The 22,219-nt window shown below is 31.7% G+C and overlaps 1 protein-coding gene across 1 annotated transcript in view; it reads right to left on the reverse strand.

Annotated features, from left to right (window-relative positions):
• Window positions 1-21,910, reverse strand: part of LOC129222964 (bifunctional coenzyme A synthase-like) — a 47,951-nt gene extending 26,041 nt beyond the window's left edge. The window contains exons 1-3 of the mRNA XM_054857530.1: window positions 21,202-21,910; window positions 17,065-17,279; window positions 7,078-7,209 (exon numbers count right to left, since the gene is read on the reverse strand). Coding sequence (XP_054713505.1) covers window positions 7,078-7,209; window positions 17,065-17,279; window positions 21,202-21,775 — 921 coding nt within the window. The 5' untranslated portion in view covers window positions 21,776-21,910. The remainder of the gene's footprint in view (window positions 1-7,077; window positions 7,210-17,064; window positions 17,280-21,201) is intronic.
• Between the last annotated feature and the right edge of the window lie 309 nt (window positions 21,911-22,219).

Genomic DNA, 22,219 nt, shown 5'->3' on the forward strand with positions numbered 1-22,219 from the left:
CATTGTTTTACGCATTGCGTTGTTAGTGCATCAAATAACCACTCAGCATCTTTCATGTTTTTTTTTTTTTTTTCATTCCAATTAGTAAAGTTGATGAAATATTATGACACCTTAGAGCGCTGTTTCATTTAAAGTTGAAGATTGGAAGTTTCTGTCGAAAAAAGAGAATTGGTTAAGATTATCGATCTGCCTGAACAACTACAAAACGTCGACGGTAGCACGAAAATAAATAACGTACAATTAAAAATCAAAACAAAAAGTTATTCATTAAAGTTCAGAACTTTGTTTCAATATTGAAGCTTGCAGAGTGTATAAAACAAAGTAGATATGTATTATAAAAATGGAAGCTGCTCTTGTACTGTGGATTAAAAAGATCTGGAAGAGAGGCTGTTGCCATAATAGTAGGGGAGATAGCGACAGTTTTTAATACATTATTTATATAAGGCCAGAATTTTTTTAAATATTAGATTAGTTTACTTAAAAGAAGAAAACGCGAGTCTACCAAAAAGTTATCGTTGCAATAATTAATAAAAAGTTTTGCAATATGTTGCAAAAACTTGTGAAATTGTCTTATATATATAAGGCTGAAACTCGGTAATATTATTGATTACGTATAAACATAACGAAAAATATATGTCTACCGCGTCCGAAGCGTTGCCGTGCCGTGTCTACCACCCACGCAAGGTGCGAAAAAATCAGTCAATTTTGACTTAAATATATAAGCCTAAAATTTTTTTTAGTAACTGTATACAATGTATAAAATATAAAAACAAAAGTCTACCAGTTCTGTTATGTTGCAAAGGCATGATAGACGTCACGGAATGTCGACCTCGTACCTCTATGTACCGTTTATCGGGCCGATAGCGCTCGCTCGAAAAAGTTTGCTTGTCGTCGCGAAATTTCAATAAATAAAGCTGATTTATTTTTTAATAAATAGTTTAAATCCTGTTTTTATTAAAATTTTTAGTCTACCGTGACTAAGAGGTTGCTTAGTCTTTGGTAGACGTTGCTTAAATTATAAAGTAGTTGGAAAAGTATGAATGATTTAAGCATATTAAAAAAAATAATTTTAACATTGAAACGAAATTTAAAAATATTTTATTAAAATTAAAATTATGTGCAAAATTATAGTGAAGTTCATTTTTCATTAATAATGTCTTGACCTTTTAAATTATGCTTCTTTTATTTATTTATTTTTTATGATCAAGTACTTATGAAATAAATTTTTTTGCATCGATCTTACATAATAAATAATTAAAAATAATCAAATAAACAGTTCTTTACATATTAATTAATCTTTACTAATAATAAAGCTGAAAGTCTCTCTGTCTGGATGTCCGGAGGATGTCTGGATCTCTGTGGCGCGCATAGTGCCTAGACCGTTCGGCCGATTTTCATGAAATTTGGCACAAAGTTAGTTCGTAGCATGGGAGAGTGCACCTCGAAGCGATGTTTCGAAAATTCTACGTGGGAGGCAGAAGGCTATGCTTCGAATGTAACATCTTTTATTGCTTGCGGTAATTGTTTTCAGTAAACCATTTTAAAACTTTTCAGTTGTCCTCAACTTTCCACCCACAATCAAGAGGTGATAAGCTTGTCAGATTTTTAAAATGAAAATTTGTCCAAATTTGCGAAATGCAAGGTGTTCTGAGGAAATGTTCACGAAGTTCAGACTAACATAGGGTTAAGGATGACGGATCAAAACTCTTCACGTTTTCGAGAATTACTTTATCTTTTTTTCAAAATTTTTATACTCTTCTAAAAACGTCATGGTTCATCATTAATTCTTTCCATTTTATTTTGTCTGTACATTCGGCGCACAACTCTTCCGAAATTTCGAGTTGTATTCGAATTTGTGACATGCATTTTACATTGTGCGATGGCTTACTCAAATTTGTTAACGCTCCTGTGTATTCTTCCGACTTTGTAAATAGAATGTAAGGTCGAACTTTTCCTTTTCGGAAAAAGCCGGATTTTGATCGCAACCAGTCATTGCGAGTAAAGCAACCAAGGCGGAACAAACGGTTTCTCCTAAATTCTTGTAAAGTTCAGAGACATTGATACCTCTTAATGATTTTCCAACGCCAACTTCCATCCAGACCTTTATTTAAGAATTCAAAAACTTCATGTTAGCCAATATTATAACTAATACATCAGTACCTGAACATCGTAGGTGGACGTCATATGGAGGCTGCAGCTCTCCAAAAATTAAAGATGGTAAATCATTTTTGTGTCGGATTTTTCGCGGTCTGGGGCACGATTGTGTATGATCGACTATTTTTACAACTTTTCTGTTGATGGTTTCAAATCTGTAACACTGTTTGTAGTTAATATACACAAATTTATCTTCAAAATAAATCGCTTTGTTATCTCGTTCCCAGTTTGTTAGTAAATATTCTAGCAAATCTTCTTTAAAAGTAATATTTTTTAATTGATTCAAAAAGTCAGAGGGACGTGTTGCAGAGTCTCCTATCTGAATTTTTAGACCTCTGTGAATTCCGCTTAATATATCGTCGCCGCAGAACAACAGTAAGATATCTTAGTGTTATTTCTGGGATTAGATATCTTACTGTTGCTCTGAGGCGACGATATGTTCGTTATCTTTTATGGAAGGAAACGGGGTACGTGTCGAAAACAATTACTACGAATACTGCTGAACATACTTAATAATTTTCTCAGTATCATTAGATGATGGAATTTCTTTCATTAAATATAATAAAAAGAATCCATCATAGATGAGATATTTTGGTTGTTCAGAATTGATGTTTTTTAAGCACTTTTATTACACTTGGCCTGATTGTCATGGAGTAATCTGAGGCGTACTTTTGCTTATATTTCAACAACTAGATTACTAAGAGACTTCTGGATTTTACTAAATGATTTGCCTAATCTTAAGGTGCAACTTAAGGCTGAAAATTTAAAATTCTGAAGTAACATCATTATTTCTGTTAGGATGGAAAATAGCAAATTTGATGTAATTTCCCCATTAAATGTTTAAATATAAAATCCATTGTTACAAATTTTGTTGCCTTGCAAATGTAATGTTAATAGTAATCATGATGAAAATTTTGAATCAAGTCCTCTCTGGAGCAAGAATGAAATTTATTCACTGACGTTGCTTTCTTAGGGTTTTTATCCTCATCTATGCATCTATGCCAATAATCGATAATGGGGCTAAGTAAAAAGACGTATTAGGGTCTTTATCCCAAGTTACTTATATGTTGTGAACCATTCTTTTGCGTATACTCAGCAACTAGACCACTTACAGACTTCAGAATTTTATTAAATGATTTGTTTAACCTTAAGGTACAACGTAACGCTAAAAAATCAAATTCTAAAGTAAAATTTTGTTTGAAAACGAAAATGTTTAAAATAACAGATTTTTTTTAAAAAAATAACAAACACTTTTCATAATGCACTCAAAAGGACAAAATAACTTTTCTGGGTCAGAAAGGACAATTTAAGTGTTCCTGTAGTTTTTAATTCTTTGAAGAAAAATATTTCACAAACGAAGAAAAGTGCGCTCAAGTCATTTTAAACCAAACTTTCCCATTAAGGAAAAAAAAAATGCGTATTTCAACACTCAAATTTATGATTGAAAGCTAGATAATGGTAAAACATTCTCTACATGACTAGAACCGCACTTTTCTTCGTTTGTGGTGTCATTTTCTTGGAAATTTTTGAAAACTACAGGAATTCTTAAATTGTCTTTTCTGACCCAGAAAAGTCATTTTGTACTTTTGAGTGCATTATGAAAAGTGCTTATTATTTTTTTAAAAAATCTGTTATTTTCCAGTAAATGCAGTAAGACAGATTTTTCAGTTCTGCAGATGGCTATTATCTGTTGACCCAATTTAACATATGCTAAAGAAATATAAACATCAGCAGCAATGCTATCGCCGCGAAGCACTGGATCAAGTTTGCTCCAAAATGGCGGATGCGTCGGCTCCTCCACTATAGGGGGCTTACTCAGGCCCAGGCCCCAGACCCAAGGTTATTAAAGGCGTGTCCTTCCCTTCTCCTTTCTTCGCAGTAGATGAATAAACAGCTTTACTTCCCCATTTACGAAATGTATTTGAAAAGGTGATGATTTAAAATATTTTTGAAGAAGTTAATATATATATATATATATATATATATATATATATATATATATATATATATATATGAATAATGTAACAAAAGTATGAATATCAATTTAAATATGATAGAAAATTGTAATCATGAAAAAAAATAATAATTGAAAAATTTCCATTTATAAAGAATGAAAAGATAAAATAATCATACTTTTCCAACTACTTTATAATTTAAGCAACGTCTACCAAAGACTAAGCAACCTCTTAGTTACGGTAGACTAAAAATTTTAATAAAAACAGGATTTAAACTATTTATTAAAAAATAAATCAGCTTTATTTATTGAAATTTCGTGACGACAAGCAAACTTTTTCGAGCGAGCGCTAGCGGCCCGATAAACGGTACATAGAGGTACGAGGTCGACATTCCGTGACGTCTATCAAGCCTTTGCAACATAACACAACTGGTAGACTTTTGTTTTTATATTTTATACATTGTAAACAGTTACTAAAAAAAATTTTAGGCTTATATATTTAAGTCAAAATTGACTGATTTTTTCGCACCTTGCGTGGGTGGTAGACACGGCACGGCAACGCTTCGGACGCGGTAGACATATATTTTTCGTTATGTTTATACGTAATCAATAATATTACCGAGTTTCAGCCTTATATATATAAGACAATTTCACAAGTTTTTGCAACATATTGCAAAATTTTTTATTAATTATTGCAACGATAACTTTTTGGTAGACTCGCGTTTTCTTCTTTTAAGTAAACTAATCTAATATTTAAAAAAATTCTGGCCTTATATATATTGTCGTAAAATTTCGGTCGCTATCTCCCCTACTATAACGTTATAAAAGAAAAGGAAAAGCAATCGTACTTAAAAATGTATTTAAAAAGAATAATATGATCTGATTATGGAGCATAAATCATTACTATCTTTATTTTTCAACTCATGAATATTATCACTATATCTATTGTACAGTACTATTATAGTGCTGAATTTTATTATTACTACATACTGGTGTGCAAGCAATGTTGTTTTATTTTATGTCTTTCTCTCTCATTGATCATTCATTTTGTGCATCTTAAAGTATTTTATGTTAAATAAAAAGGCTTTTTTTATTTTTTAAAAACAGTAAAAGTTCAGTTCTTTATTAAGAAACTGTAAGTATAGTTGTGGAATGCTTTAAATCAGTTTAAGGGGTGTTCAGCAGTGTTTAGAAGAATTTGACATGTTTAAAAAAATATATATGCTTACATTTTTCTACAAAACAAATTTCGACTTACGCGAGGAGTCTTGGAACACATCCCTCGCTTAAGTCGGGACTCGGCTGTACTATAAGTACAGAACAAATGAGTAAACATAATTCGAATAATCTTTTGATTTTGAGGACTGAAATTATAATTAATCACTAGTGTCATGTCTCATGTTATATCCACACTAAATTCTCCATCTTAATTACTCTTTAGTAATTTTCTTTTTTGACAAATTATAATATTTCTTGACTTACCCAATTTGTAATATCACGTTTTCCTTTCATAACTGAATGCCTTTTTTGAATTGCTATTCATCCAAAAACATACTTTTTTTTTTTTGAAAAGTAGGTACATTTATAGAAACTAGTAATGGCCTGATATTCATTACCACTCGCTCCTACCCTCAAAATAATAGTTTAGCTTAGCTAAAATGCTTTAAAAAAGAACCATGCAGAGATGCAAAGACTTTTTACAGTGAAAATAAAAAAACTTATAATGAAATTATTTTTTTAATTTATTCTTTTTGATATTGAACTTTAGCTCGATAAATAAAGTGAAAAAAAAAATATTTTAAAACAGTCTTGGAAAACGGACAACAGTTTCAAACGTGATGTACACCTCTTTTTAGTTTTGAATTGCGGAGATATTTTGTCGAAAATGAGAAACTAGCATATGCAGGAAAAAAAAACCTGGGCATGAATTTTGATCGCACGGAGAAAACCTCGTCAGCTTAGAGAATAGACAAATTTATGTAACAAAAGGACAGCATCATGTTTTAAAACAACTGCAGATACTAAAAAATACCAGTGAAAATAATTCAATCGACGACACACACACACACACACAAAAAAGTATCACGGCAAGAGATGTTGTCTCTTAATGCTATTGAACTAGCGAATAATGCATTTCTGAGGAAAGACAAGCAAGCAATGAATTTTCGAAAGAAGTACCTATTTAGCAAAATTTAACAAAATTTCTCATTCTTCGAAACTATATTTTATCACAACCGCTTCTCGGCGTTCTTCAAATTTTCAGGGGGTATTTTGGTGGTCCTTCCTCTCTATCTTTTTTTTAGGGAAGGTCTCTTTCTAGGGGGTAATCAGTAAAAGAGGATATACCAACACTCTTAGAAGGGAGAGGTCTCTCCTACTATTTTTGCACTTGCAAAAAATATGACTTCTCTTTTGGGCATTTTCTGTAACAAAAAAGAGCTTTATTTACTTCTCAATGCTTTTTTATCCCCTTAAAAAGTCCGCACTAAATTTAAATTTCTTTGATATTATGGAGGCTAAATCGGCGCCCTTCAACGCAGCCTTCCCGCGCCCTGTTGATCACCCAGTCCGGCCCTGCTGGATAATATTTATTACTTGAATTACAATAGAAGTTGTTTTTGCAATGCGGTCCAATGTGCCCCACTAGGCAGACCAACGTATCCCAAGCAACGGGGCACATTGGTACCCTTCACAAGGTTCTGTTAAAAAATTCATATAAAAAAAGTTTATCAATTCAACATTTTCAAAAAAATCTGAGATGATGAGAAATGTTTACCGAAACGTATTGCAAAATATCTTACAGCTCACTAAATGTTTTGACGAGATAAAAAATGAAAAGTAAAAAAGCGGACCCACGTGCCCCACCTTCCCCTACATAATGTATAATAATATATTCATTATAAGCGAATAATTTGTAATCAAGATTTTCTTTATATTAAATACAAACTTAACAAAATTTACTAAAGTACCTGAGATGTTTTCAACAATGTTCCTAACGATTGCATTCGAGTACTTGAAGAACTCAGCTTGTCATCTTCTCCAGGATTTTTATGCAAATTTTCAACCAAATCCACAGTATGCAAAGCTAGTTCTTTCATACCCTGAAATAAATTTTGAAAATCTTTTGAATTTGAAAATTACACATCATAAATGAGGCTGCCTATTTATCTAATGTGCATTCATGGAATGGATAGGAAAATGGTTAAGTCTGATTAATTTTGAAATTAAGTTCACAAATGTATTTTCAAAAAAATTGTGTGCGTCTGAACCCAATATTTGAAACTCAAGCTCTCTGTGAGTAGTGTCCCGATAACAAAAGTACCTCTCCCCCCCCCCCCAAAAAAAAAAGAATTACTTTATATTTCATCTGATTTTGAGCACTTTTTATCCTACAGACAACTTAGCATTCATATATTTTTATAATTTCTTTAAAAAATTTTGTGAATAAGTTTTAAATGGTTAAAAAAAAAAAGTTGCTAACAGTAAAACAGTTTTTCAAAAAAATGTTATATACGAGGGGGGACCTAAAAAAAACATATTTTTGTTCTAAAATATTTATAGATCAGTTTATTCACAAAATTTCTTTAATCTCCTTCAAAGTATTCACCCATTAGATGCAATATACCTGTTAATTCTTTTTTCCACTATTAGAAGCTCCCCTGGAACTCTGTAACTTTGACGATGCCCAGTGCTCGTTGCCAAGTAGTTTTTACAGCCTCTACATCATCAAAAAGCTTCTTTTTTATATTTTTTTTCATCCTTGGGAACAGAAAAAAAAATCACAGGGGGCTAGATTTGGCGAATACGAGGGGAGAAGAACGACCAGCAACCCCTGAGAGGCCAAGTAGAGCTTAATAGTGAAGGCTGAGTGTGCGAGAGCATTAATGCAGTGAAGGAACCATTCTTCCCATCACCTGCGGCTGCACGAGCTCCAATTCACTCCTGTTTCTTCTGAAATTTCGTCAATTGTAAAACGATGACTCTCATTGATTTTTTGGCATATTTTTTTCAACGTTGTCATTATTTCGAGACGGTGAAGGGCGCTCAGAATGAGCATGACCTTTAGCACTCATGCTACCACGTTTAAAGCTCCCAAACCACTCGAAAACTTGTGCACAACTCATAGCATCGTTCTTGAAAGCTTGTTGAAGCATTTGGTAAGCTATTCCGTTCTGACTTTTCAAGCCGGAAGTAAAATTTCAAGCTTACACTTTGATCTTTTAAATGTGCCATAATGAGCTCACAGGCATAAAGCAATAACACCTGAGGAAACCAACACTACGATCAGATGTTATCAACTATACTGATCCACTTGCACAGGTGGTCTGTGAAGATCTCTACTTGAGCCATCTAGCTGGAGAACACTCTACTACATATAGGATTGGCAGCGCACTATTAGTGCGGTTTCTTTTGGGTTCCCCCTTGTATTTTCTAGAAATATTAAACAAAATAATTTGAAAATTTTTGTATCAATTGGTTTTATTAATTCCTTAATGAGCATTTATTAATCAATATAGTTAGAATAAAAAGGTAAATCAGCCAACTAGATCATGTGTATTGATTATTTGATGCAGGGTATAATGAGCAAAATGACTGAAATGAGTACAGTCAATGCATGCTACGAGATTCGACTCACTTGAACAAGCTATAATGCGAGTTTTCTGGAGTAATGAAATTTAGCAAACTTTTAACACGAATTTCTCACCCACTACATAAAAATTTTTGAATGAGAATCAAGCTGCGTAAGTGTCGGCTTTGTTATTAGCTACTAAATATTGGTTATGTGAATGGATTTTCATCTCTTTAGTATCACTGACAGCAGAAGTTCCCACACTCTATTAGTCAAAACATCTCTTTGTTAGTGTATATGTTACCGTTAAAGTATGAAATCCGTTATTTTATAGAATACCTAGTTATTTCATGGAATGACTGATCGCATCCGTTAAAGTGTAAAACTCTCTTGTATTTCATGGTTTAACTAGTTATTTCATGGAATAACGATCTGTAACCCGTTAAAGTGTAAAATAACCTACATCATATATCTTGCACGACAAATACATTTACCTTTCACTCCTAACGCATTTATGAACTATTCCAGGCCATACGTGTCAACCCAGTGTGTCAACAAAAGATGTTTTTGCTTTAGAAATAATGTTCTTTGTAATTCCAAGGGTCATTTTAGTAATCCTTGTTGTAACAAATGATTTTATGGTATGTTTCCATAAATACCATTTATACGCTGCATGAATTAAATTCCATCTTTTTTATTTGAATTGTCTATTATTAGTTTATTTATAGAATACTTAGTTATTTCATTTTAGATAAATTGTTCATTTTACACTTTAACTGTCTTTCATTAGTGAATTAATAGAATACCTAGTTATTTCATAGAATAACTAGGTAAAGTGTCAAATTAATAACATATTACACACTTTAACAGACCTGATCAGTTATTTCATAGAATCATTAGGTACTCTATAAAATAACTGCATTATATACTTTAACGGTAACATATACAAATAACCAGTCCACGTGTTTCCATTATTTTTCATTTTAAATATGGAAGGATAAATTATAAAGGCACCTAAGCATGTTCAGGGGTCTGTCCAGGATTTTTCACAGGGTCCGTTTTTTGTGAAAAATCAAATAATTTTGTGAAAAATGAATTAATTTTGTAAAAAATCAAAAAATTTCGCAAATTTTTTTTTTTTTTTTTTGTTAAAACGAAATTTTAGAATTTAGAGATGGCACAAACTGCATCAATTAAACTTAAAGTTGAGTGTTTTCCTCTTCTACGTCGAGAAAATCATTCTGGATTTTTTCTCTGATATTTGGTGGGGGGGGGGGCATCGCTATTTCAAGTATCAATATTTATCTACCATTCTACATTTCAATATTTATCTACCATTCTACATTATTTTAAATTATACTAGATATATTTCTGTACAGTACTTAAAATAATTGTAACAAAAATATAGCTAAATAAAATAAAATTCAGAATAGGGTTCAGCATTCAACTCTTAAAAAGCACAGAATTTCGTTTAAAACTTATAAATTCCGTGATTTTAACAAAAATAAAAAGATATTTCTATTGTTTACCTCTTAACAAAGCGTAATAGTCATTAAAAATTCGAAAAATCGGATTCCCATAGCGGATGCAAAGAGATCGCATTTCTCAAAGTGAAGGCATCAAAAGTATAAAAACGGCTTGTAAAAGAAATATTTTTGATAAAATTATTTTAAAATTGCATTTTAGAGTCCTATGATAAATATATCATTAATATCTGTGGACACAGTTGACCCAAAAAATAAAATAAAATAAACCATCTATTTAGCATTTTAATTTTCGACTCATAACAGAAAATGGAATTTTGCTTTAAAAACTTGAAATGAGAGTTCTAACAGAAATAAAGAGACTTTTCATTTATTTGAATCCTAATAAAGCGAAGTTAGCTTGAAAAAAGAACAAAATATGATTCTCATATCGGATGTTAAAAGATTGCATTTTTCAAAATGTAGACATCTAAAGAAAAAAAAAACAGTAATTAAAAGAGTTTATTCAAAGTCATCCTTGTTAGCATCGAAAAATCAAAACCCATATAATTTTCTCCCAAAATAACAATTAAACATCGCACCGCACCATAAAAACGCAAATATTGACAAGCTGGCAAAATGATGGGAATATTTTCTAATCGAGTCATTATAAAGGTTCAACGAGTCATTATAAAGGTTCAACGCCAGACCAGACGCTAAGTGGTGATAATTTTGAAGTTGGTAACACTATCTGAAGCCATCATATTTTTTCCTTACCCTTACTATCCCTTTGCAGTTCTAAGTTCATTTCGCAGATATTATTATTGTTTATTAAATCATGAGGGGAGAAAAGTGCTCACCAATGACTTTTCAGAAAAGTTTACAAAAACACCGCTGCTAATTAGCTGTGATAAAACAAACAACCATTATATTTATTTGGCAGTAGCAATTATTTATCGCTTGCAGGAGCATCCCAAGAGTGCCGTTTTTTTTCTTGTTTTTTTTTTTGTTTTTTTTTTTCAAAAGTAGCCGATTTTGTATAAGTCGATCCCTCTAATTTGACTTAAAAAAAAGGTTCCAATAATTATTGGTTTATACACAGAAATATGAGATATTTTGCTTTCAGATTTGCTCTTTCAATAAACAATTTGTGACAGATCCGATCTTGTTTATCAGAATTTTGTGAAGGGTCCGTTTTGTTTGATCAGGATTTTGTGAAAGGTCTGTTTTGTTTGATCGGAATTTTGTGAAAGGTCCATTTTGGTTGATCGGATTTTTGTGAAGGGTCCGTTAACGGACCCAAATATCCTCTGGCCAGACCCCTGATGTTTCATCTAAAATTTGAAAATGAAAGGAAAACAAAAAAGTTTTTGACATTTAAAGATATGCATGAACAACTAAAAAGTGCATCAAAGGTAGCTTGGACATGGAAATTAGATATGAGGGTCATTCCACGTCAAATCAACCACAAAAATGGGATTTTAACACCCACCGTCTCGGAATTTGATAAAACTTGGTATACTTCATCCCTTTATGGTTATAAGCAACCCCCTAATTTTTTTTCTTTCAATATCAATTCGTTTTGATTTTATAGCCTTTTGAAATTCGGCGATTTTGCATTTTTTATCATTTTTGAGACACTCAAACTGAGAAGATGTTGTTTATTAAAAAAATTGTTTCTTGGTAAGTAATGCTATAATCTTTCTGAAAATTTTTGCATAAAATGTAAAGACTTTGAACATGTTGATAAAAAATATCTTAATAGTTTTAGTTTACATAAGAAATTTTTAAAAAATTAGAAAAGTGAAAATTTTAAATTTTTTTTGTCAAAAAAAGGTGCTGACATAATTCTGAATTTCAACTAGAGGGTCAGCTTTAAAAATCATAATTTTTTTAAAAAATGATCATGAATATGTATTCTAACTTATCCAATAAAAAACATTAGGGGACTTTGAGGGATTCTGCCCCCCCCCCCCCCCCCCCATTCTGAAAAAAAAAAGCAGCAAACATCATACAGACAATCTCTTCCATATTCTTAAAAACAGAATTGTCAGCAATTTCGACAAAAATTCAAATATACAGTGTGTTGAACATTGGACTGAAATGTAAAAAAAATCTAAGCTTCTTTTTCATTTGAAATAACTTAAAATATGGGGTAGTTCCACCCCAAATCTACCGTAAAAATGGGATTTTAACATGTACCACCTCAGATTTTGATGAAACTTGGTATACTTCCTTATTTTATGGTAAAAAGCAACCCCTTAGTTTTTTTTTCTTTCAATCTCAATGTATTTTGATATTATAGACTTATCAATTTTTTTGATTTTGCATTTTTTGTCATTTTTAAGACATTCAAACTGAACTGTTGTTTAATGGGAAAAAATTGTTTCTTAGCAACTAATAAACTTACCTTTTTGGAAATTTTCATAAAAAATGCTAAGATTTTGAATATTTTTATTAAAAATATTATAATAATCTTGGTTTATACTAAGAATTTTTAAAAAATTGGAAAAAGAAAATTTTTTGATTTTTTTTTTTTTTTTTTTTTTTGGTGAAAAAAGCCATTGTCAAATTTTTAACATCAGGGTCAGTTTTAAAAATCATGTTTAACAATGAAAAATGATCATGAGTATGAGTCCTAACTTCTCCTATGAAAAAAGTTATGGGTCTTTTAGGGATTCTGCCCCCCCCCCCCCCTCTTCAGAAAAAACGAAAGTATCAGAGAAAAGCTCTTCTATGTCTTTGAAAACAGAGTTCCCAACAATTATTTTTTTAAAAATATAAATATGAAGTGTGTTTAATATTGAAGTCAGACATATAAATTTAATATTCAAAGCTTTTTTTTAAATTTGAAATAGTTAAAAATTGTTTAAAATATAGACATTCTGAAAATAGGATATCATGAAATTTAAAAGTTACAGACAATAATATCTGCATACAGATTACTGCATTTTAGTTAAGACAACGCAAAACAAAAATTAACTCTTAACACCAATTTATAATCATGCAGTTTCTAGCACTTTCAGGATCCCCCCCCCCCCCCTCTTACCTAAACCCTTATGTTTGAGAAAAATTGCTATAGTGGAACTGTATTTTGTAGTAAGTTACCGCCCTAATTCTCCTGGCTTGCTAATTCTGTATTAGCTACCAGTTTGTTTGACTCTCTTGGCTCCCTTAAGAGATTTTTCGCCTCCAGCTCATGTGATTCCTATTCCGGGCTGATTAGTGCTAAAAAGCACGAAACTGCAGTCCTCGGATGGAATAACTGAGCTGGCGGTGTATTTTAAGTATAGTGGAACTGTTTTTCATTTTAGTGTTACTGCTGTACAGCAACAAATTCATCCTTTTCATTTCTTGAAAATAGTTAACACCCCTTAAAAGTTAATAGCTTGATTGCTTAGTAATAATATGTTCTAAATAAAGTAAATTACCTTCCCCCCTCCCTTCATAGCATATGAGGAAATAAATTGCATCTCTCATATTCAATGGATTTTTGTATATTTTTTAATGAGAATAAGAAACTAAATTAGTATTTGCAGGGGAAAAAAACAATATTTGTCCGGGTCCCCCCCCCCCCAACAAAACTTGCATCTTTTCCTCAACTGCTTTTGGGAGTGTACACTAGTGCAATGCAATTAAGTGCAATAAATAGAATAGAGAAAAGAAATTAATATAAAATGTGCTAATTCAAACTACAACGGAACCTCCATAACTCAACAAACCAAGGAAACATGAAAAAATTTCGACTTAAGTGGACGTCAACTTACTGGGGTTCTAAAATTTTAATTCCTAAAGAGTTTCTGTGTGTACAACTTACTTACTGATGCTTAATGTTCACATTATGAAAACTAATTCCAGTAAAGGAATTTTCTATTCTTTTCGTTTTCTTTCTTTGAAAAGTATATAGTAAAATCAATAATATATTTGAATATATTGTGAAGCATAAATACATAATTGTTGAAAAGAGATAAAAGCTTCTTGTTAGTCATGTCTGTTAAAGATAAAAAGTCCTGCTCACACTTATTTAGAATACAGGTATAATGGTGCCTTCTTTCTCTACAGTTTGGTATATTTTATCCTATCCTTTTAGAATTGCACTAACAGCACAGAGTGGTTGCTTACTCCCCTGGATAAAAGATAGAATTCTCTAAAAGAGATTTCCTAAAACTTTGAGAAAAAGTTAATATGAAAGAATGTTGGTAGCAAAAATTGAACTAGAATAGCAATTGGGTGCGGACTGATAGGGGGTTCTCGCAAATGTATGTCAAGCTAGATAGATTTTCAGTCATTGAATTTGGCATTGGGCCAACCCTAAGAAAAATAAATGTCCAGTTACAGGGGTTATCAGTGTGTCCAGTTACTGAAGTTTCACTGTATTTAAACAGGAATATTTAGAGTAGAATGTTTATAAATCATTTGTATAAAATAAAAAGTGGCTTTAAACAATATACCGTAATTCAGGGGCGGATACAGAAAAATCTTTTGGAGGGGGCACGGGAAATTGAACTTTTCTGGGCTTATCTGTTTGATAAGCGGAAAACAAATCCATGTTTCAGTTTGATATTGCATTAGATTAATGAAACAAGTTAAAAGCTCTGCGAACTAGAAGTGTCTAGCTTCGAATTTGTCTTTTAGTCTGTTCTTTGCCCAGTTGGTTAGAGAAATCATTACTGGACAGATATCAAATTTTTACTTGTATTTGGCCTAGATCTGATTACACACAACACAATAATTAGAATGACATACATATTTTCTAATCTTCTTAGTAGGAAAACAGACATAAGGTAGAAGGAATTTAAGAACTATGAGCTGGTATTTATAGGATTTGTGATACTTTGTATTAATTGCCTAATTATAAATTAGAATTAGATGATTTCTCTTTTAATTTCTATGTTGTCTTAATGCATACTAAACAATAATTTTTAGTATGCATAAATTGTTGTAGGAAAATTTCGAATTTCGCGATAACCTGTTTTTATTGTTTATTATTAATTTATTTAATTAACTACTTTCAATTCAAAAAAATCTTGAGTATTAAAATGTTTAAATTTGGGTTCAAACACCAATGTATGTCATTATTCAAATTTTTTTTGATGCTATTAGTAATTAGCTAAGTTTGTAAGATTGTGATCGATTTTTTTTCTTTTATCAAAATAAGGGGGGCAAGGGGGCAGAATCCCTCAAAGTCCCCTAAAGATTCTCATTTTATATGTTAGCACACATGTTACTGATCATTTAAAAAAATATATAAATTATTTTAATTTAGACCCTCATGCCAAAAAATTAAAATTTTGAAAATCATTTTTTTATTGAAAAAATTTTAAAATTTTCAGTTTGTTAATTTTTTTCAATTGCTGAATATAAATTCAGATCTTTGATATATTTTTTTCTAAAATGCTTGAAGTCTTAATGTATAATGTGAAAATTTTCAAAAACTTTTTATCTTTAGTTGTTGAGAAATAATTTTTTTTGCAAACAGCTGCAGTTCATTCTGAGAGAACTGTGAATGACAACTAACGCAAAATCTCAAAACTTTGAAGGGTCATAAAATAAAAACAATTTTAAATAGAGAAGAAATACTTTAGGAGGTTACATAGGACTATGAAACATAGAAGTATACAAAGTTTCATTGAAATCTGAGATGGTGGGTGTTGGGGTGTGGTTGAACTGACATGGAATGACCCATGAGTGAATCTTCCATGTGTACATTTAAAAGTCAAGAAAAAGGCAATCCATTAAAGTTCAGAACTAAATTTCAATATTGAAGTTTGCAGAGCAAAAGCTTGTTTCAGTAAAATGTAAACAGCGTGAAGATGGAATCTCTTGTATTGTGGTTAAAGAGATCAGGAAAAGTTTGTTACCACACATGAAAACATTATACAAGAAAATGTAAAGCAACCATATTAAAAAATATATTAAAATAAGGATTCCATCATGGACCATAAATAATCATCCCCTTCATTTGTTAAGTTGTAAATATTATTACTGTACCGTATTTTCCTGGGTATAATCCACGGATTATTTGTTAAAAAAAACAAAGTTTATTATATGCGGATTATATGCTGCCGCGGATTATCTGTGACTTTTTTTCCTTAACACCAAGGCATTGAACCTCAATATTTACAGTAGGATTCACGGATAGAGGCGGATAAAGTCCATACGCCAACGTTTATTTTACAAAGCTTGCATGTTCTTTCTCAGTGCTTGCCTGTACGTTGGTTATTTTACATTGCTTGAATGTTCCTCTTATATAACTCAGGTCATGTAAAATAAGCAAGAATAGAGTGAATTAGGAAGCCATTTGCACAAGATTTAGTTGGTGAAATGGTATGTTAAATTCAAACTTTATTTTTTTTTACATACTATTATCCACGGATTATATGCCGCTCATGCGATGAAGCTTTTTTTTCTTCAGGTCGATTTTAGGACCTGCGGATTATAGGCCACCTGCAGATAATAGGCAGGAAAATATGGTATCCACTGTATAGTACTATTATAGCACAGTGTTGTATTATTACTGTACATACCGTACAGTTTTATTATATGTCTCTCCCTCCCATTGATCATTGATTTTGTGCATCATAACAGTATTTTATGTTGAAAAAAATGGCTTTAAAAAAAATATTTTGTAAAAATTCAGTGCTATATGTAATAAACTATTGCATAAAGTAAAGGAAAGACTTAAAACAGTTTGAGGGGTGCTTACAAGAGGATCTAAAATAATTCGGTATGTTTATAGAAAACTTGTATACATAACCTTTTCTACAGTGAAATATTTTGACTTAAGCGAGGGGTATTGGAACGCATCCCTTGTGTAAGTCCGAGACTCGATATTTATTAATTAATACAATTCACATATAAAGGTGAAGTAGTTGGATACTAAAAGTGGTTAGTATGAACCAGATTTTCTGTCTTAAAGTTACCTTTTTTCTTCGCTCTATGTTAACTCTTTCTCCTCCAAACTTTGTTTCTTCACTAACAACAATGCAGTTTATATCAGGGTCGACTATAGTAGGACCATAAGGATCTATTATAGGCACAACTTCATAGCTCAGAGATGGATCAATATCTTGCAAAAATGTAGTTACATCATCAATTCGCTTTTCAATAGGCTGGATAAGATCCCACAAAACTTTTTCTATTAGAAAATTGAAACAAAGGATTAATTATGACCAACACCAGAAAAGAGAAGAAATCTGAAACAATTTATTAAAATAAAACTACTCAAGAGTCAATGGATATGAAAAAATTGACTCCCATTCTCTGCCAGTGATTGAAATCTGGTTTCCATTTATCTCAAGAGACTAGAGCAAATGCAAACAATGATTTCAATCTTCAGGAGGTTGATGTTGGCATAGAGCCATGATATGCACAACCAGTGACTAGAGTTCTACATTAACCATTAACAATACTTAACCTGAGACTCATAGATTACACACAGCGCTCTGAAGTGTCAAAATATGTTTTGGCACATTATTTTTGTGTACAATTGTGGCTGCTGTATCTCAAGAAATAATGAACGAAGAAAAACAAAAATTTATCGACAAGTAGCCCTTAGTGGGTATAAGAGCTGATTTTATTTTGGTGTCAACAGCTAAAAAGGGGGTAGCGCAATCACCCGTTCTTTTTTTCCATTGTGAGTGCCCTATCTCAAGAAGTAATGCTACGTTTTGGATGAAACTTGGAATAAATGTAAATCCATATGTAAATAGGCTTTGGTTCAATTTTCACGCCAATCGCTCCAAGAGATGCTGATTTTTTTTTTTTTTTGCGAATAAAAATAGTTTTATTAATGCAACAATAAGAAAGATAAATCCTAATCGACTGTCGTCTGTGTATTTCTGGTGATTTTAATTGTATGGAAATGATCGGAAATATTATCTCAATGATTTAAAGTTTTAACTGTTGCTATCTTATGTTTGTTAACAAATAAAATATTTGTAATTGATTCAAACAAGGCTTTTAAAATAACTTTCAATTTTTCGCTTTCCTTTTACAATAGTTGAGACATGGAGCGGTCATCAAGTTTTTGCATGTATAATTTTGTTTTTGTTGGGAATATTGCTTCTTCGTCAAGCATGGGGAGGGATCAGAATTATTAAAAAATATAGAAGAAAGTTTCGTGATGGCCACAACATACTAGTTCAATATGGAGATTAATATAGTCATATCTCCGGATCTACTACGATCTCCATCAATTCTTTTTTGTAGCATATTTAAATCATTCTTTTACTATGTAGAAAAAAGTAGAAGGGAGTTTTTTGTTGTTTTGAAATAAAAAAAAATAAAGTTTGTTTTGTAGTAAATACCAGTTTTCTATTACTTTAAATACCTTTTAAGCTTAAACAAGGCCAAAAACTTCTCAGAACAATTAATACTGGACTATCAAAGGATTTGTATCAATAGTTAATCTCTAAAAAGTTGTTTACTTTGGAAAAGAATCGCGCAAACACCTCTGTTTCAGACTTCACAAAAAAAAAAAAACTTTTGATTGAAAGTGTATTAAATAATAAGAATAATAATTTGAAGAATAGTGCAAAAAAAGTATTTCTAATGGCATTATTTTACATTTTTTTTTTTTTTTTTTTGACATTAAATAATGGGGGGAGGGGGAAACAGTTGAAAACTTTTCTTAGCATAAATTTGTTTGGATTACGTTACACTTGACAGTGAACTTCCACACTTAGAGTACTTATGCAGCACAACTCTAGATTTTTCTGAAGATTATTTTTGCTGATTGAAGTATACATAGGAATAGTAAATTTATTTTTTTAATGCCGTCCGCACAAGCATGCCTTTCACTTCACATTTTATAATCGACGAAAGCTATGTGTCGATTTACTTTCAAAGTGAAAGAAGAATGATACGTATTGTATGAGTATTGTAAGCACGGAAGATCATTGTCAGGTATTACGTAATCCAAACAAGTTTTAGGCTATGAAAACTTTTCAATAGTAATTTTTTTTTCCCCATCTTTTACTGTCGGAAAAAAAAAGCTTAATAAAGCCATTAGAAATATTTCTTTACACCATTCTTCAAATTATTATTCTTAATATTTAGTACACTTTCACTCAAAAGTGTTTTTTTTTTTTGTGAAGTCTTAAGCTGAGGTTTTTGCATGATTATTTTCCAAAGTAAACAACTTTTTAGCGATTAACTATTGGTACAAATCCTTTGACAGTACAGTACAGTACAGGACACTCTTGGGGTAGGTGATATAGGCAGGCGCCTAGGGCAGCATATTTCGAAATTGAAACAATTTTTTTAAGTATGAACAATTAACATGCTGAGCTGACAAATTGCGTGATTTTGAAAGTCATTGAAAATTGTAATATTTGTTTCAGCGCCATATGACGCACTACTTTAATGTTAAAAAAGATAATTTAAAAATTGAACCAGTGCTTGAATATGAAAAACCCAGCTTGGAATTCAACTAGAAAATCACTTTAATTTAAGCACTTTACCATTATTTTTATTTTATTAATACACTAGTGGTACCCGCACGGCTTTGCCCGTAGTAGAAAATTAAAAAGTTATTTCATTTGCCAGTATATTTACAAATAATGGGTGGTGAATTTCTAGCTAATTTACTCGCCCAAGTTACGGTTCCACGTTATGATAATTTGGTAATTTACTCGTCCACGTTACGATAATTTGCCTGGTAAAATGTTCTGAAAATTGGAATCGAAAAAGAACAAAAGCGAATTTTAGAAAAATCGCTTCGGAGTGCACCTCTCCCCCATGCTAGAAACTAATTTTGTGCCAAATTGCATGAAAATTGGCAAAACGATCTAGGCGTCATGCACGTCACAGAGATCCAGACAGAGGGACTTTCAATTTTATTATTAGTAAAGATAATATTAATTTATCATTATTGTTATCATTATTATTCAATGGGGGGGGGCACCTATCAATATAGCCTAGGGCAGCAGAACTACTAGAGCCGCCCCTGGTTCAGTACAAATTATTCTGAAAAGTTTTTGGCCTTTAAGCTTAAAAGGGATTTAAAGTAATATAAAACTTGTATTTTCTGCAAAACAAACTTGATTTACTTCATAACAATAAAAAACTTCTTTTTGCTACATAGCAAGAGAAGGATTTAAACATGCTACAAAAAAAATGATGCAGATCGTAGTAGGTAGTACTCCGAGATATGACTTACTGAAAACTTTCCCAGTTGAAAATGCATAAAAACTAACGTTAGATAAAGAGCGGCAATACCCAACTATTCACAGAATACTTTCTGTCATTCACATTGAAAGAGAATAGTATTAGCTTGAAATTCATGCCAAATTCAGCTTAGTTGGTTGAAAAATAAAGAAATTAGAGAGATTTTCCAAATTTATTACAAAACAGTGACTTCAAAAAATGATAAAAAATCAAATTTTTGAAAAAAATTTCCAAAGTGTAATTTTTATTCAAAAATCTAAAAAAATAATTTGAGATTTACTCATAGACATGCATTTGTAAAAAAACAATGGACAAAATCTGAGACATAACAGCATATAGCATTAGGCGATTTGACGTGAAACGACCCATACCTAGTTCTACAAACTACCAATTCATTCTATAAGTTTTAAAGATACATTTTTTTTTCCAAAATTATCTATACCAGGAGCAATAAAAATTAATTTTTACTTGAAACATATAACATACTATTGCAAAATTTTGGGGAAATTTTCACATGGATTGCGTAAATGGTTGGCAGTAAAAACATTTTCTGAACCTCTGCATCTGTCAAGCACCCCAGGGCATTTAGCCAGGAAGACTGAGATAGGAACAGTAGGCCTCAGTCCTCATGGGCTGTCGTGCCACTGAGTTTGGTTTTTAGTTTCTATTTATTTGTTGCAATGTATAAACCAGTGCCGAAACATTAATCTCTCTGTGCGAGGGAAACATATTAAACCTAACCATCTTCCTGCAAGTTTTAAAGACTATAGAAATAGGTTGAATTAGTTGCCTCCCAGGACAAGGAAACCAGCTTGCTTCCTTTCGATCCCTCACTGGTATAAACTAACTACAGTTATAACTATTATTCTAAAAATAAGAGAAATTCTTACTTCTCAACATTTGACCGTCCGTAACTCCGACAATTAATTTCTGTCTAGCTCTTAATGCAGCTTCCGTAAGTAACACTTTGTGACCATTATGCAAACGATCAAAGGTACCTCCCAAGCAGACGACATTATATGTTTTTAAACCTGGCTCTAAGACTTCCACATTCAATAATGAAGTTTGGATAGGGTCGAATTTAATTATATTTTTACATTCATGGTCAAATTGATTGTTAATATATTGAGAAATACTATTATCATCATTACTATTGGTTAAAATAACATCAAAATAAGATTTCAAAGCGGAATTTTTCGAGGACAGATTCACACTTGTCAGCAGAATACGAACCTCCAAATTTTTGCATAAAATTGAAGCATTATTATAAACGAATGGAATGACTTTAGATAATCGTAATAAATCTGAAGCATTTGATTTTGAAAATGGTTTGTTGAATTCGGGTTCTAATTTAATATAAAGACGTCTTCCAACATTTTTAGCTGCATGTTTTAGGTAATCAGTAATTAACTCATTAACCAAACGAATGGGACCAGTTAAAAGAAGTAGTCCAGTTTGATACATGGTCAAATTCTGAATGTATCACATCCCCTATTGTGTTTAGATGTGGGGTAAGGTGGAATTGCAAAGCGAACAACGATTGTCACATTAGTCAGACTGCACTAAACATTATTAAAGAGAAATAATTTCATGCTCAAGTCACAGTCACATGTCATTTCTGCTCCAGGCAGGGTTGCCAACTCCTAAAAATGTTTCCCCCTAAACTCAACTCATAAAATCCCTAAAAAATCCCTAAATGACGTCAGAAGGTCACGTGCTCCTTTGAATGTGACGTCACACATGCGATTAAAAGGTCACGTGACCATTGCTATTTTTCGCTGCTGAGTGAGTAACTGGTGAGTAAAGGCATTCGCAACTTCAACGAACTATAGGGGGCACTGCAGTCACTGTCTAATGGCCGACGAAAAACTAAAACAAACGCATGTGGTAACGAAGAAAATGCTAATA

Source organism: Uloborus diversus, chromosome 1 (assembly GCF_026930045.1).
Source record: "Uloborus diversus isolate 005 chromosome 1, Udiv.v.3.1, whole genome shotgun sequence".
Taxonomy (NCBI): domain Eukaryota; kingdom Metazoa; phylum Arthropoda; class Arachnida; order Araneae; family Uloboridae; genus Uloborus; species Uloborus diversus.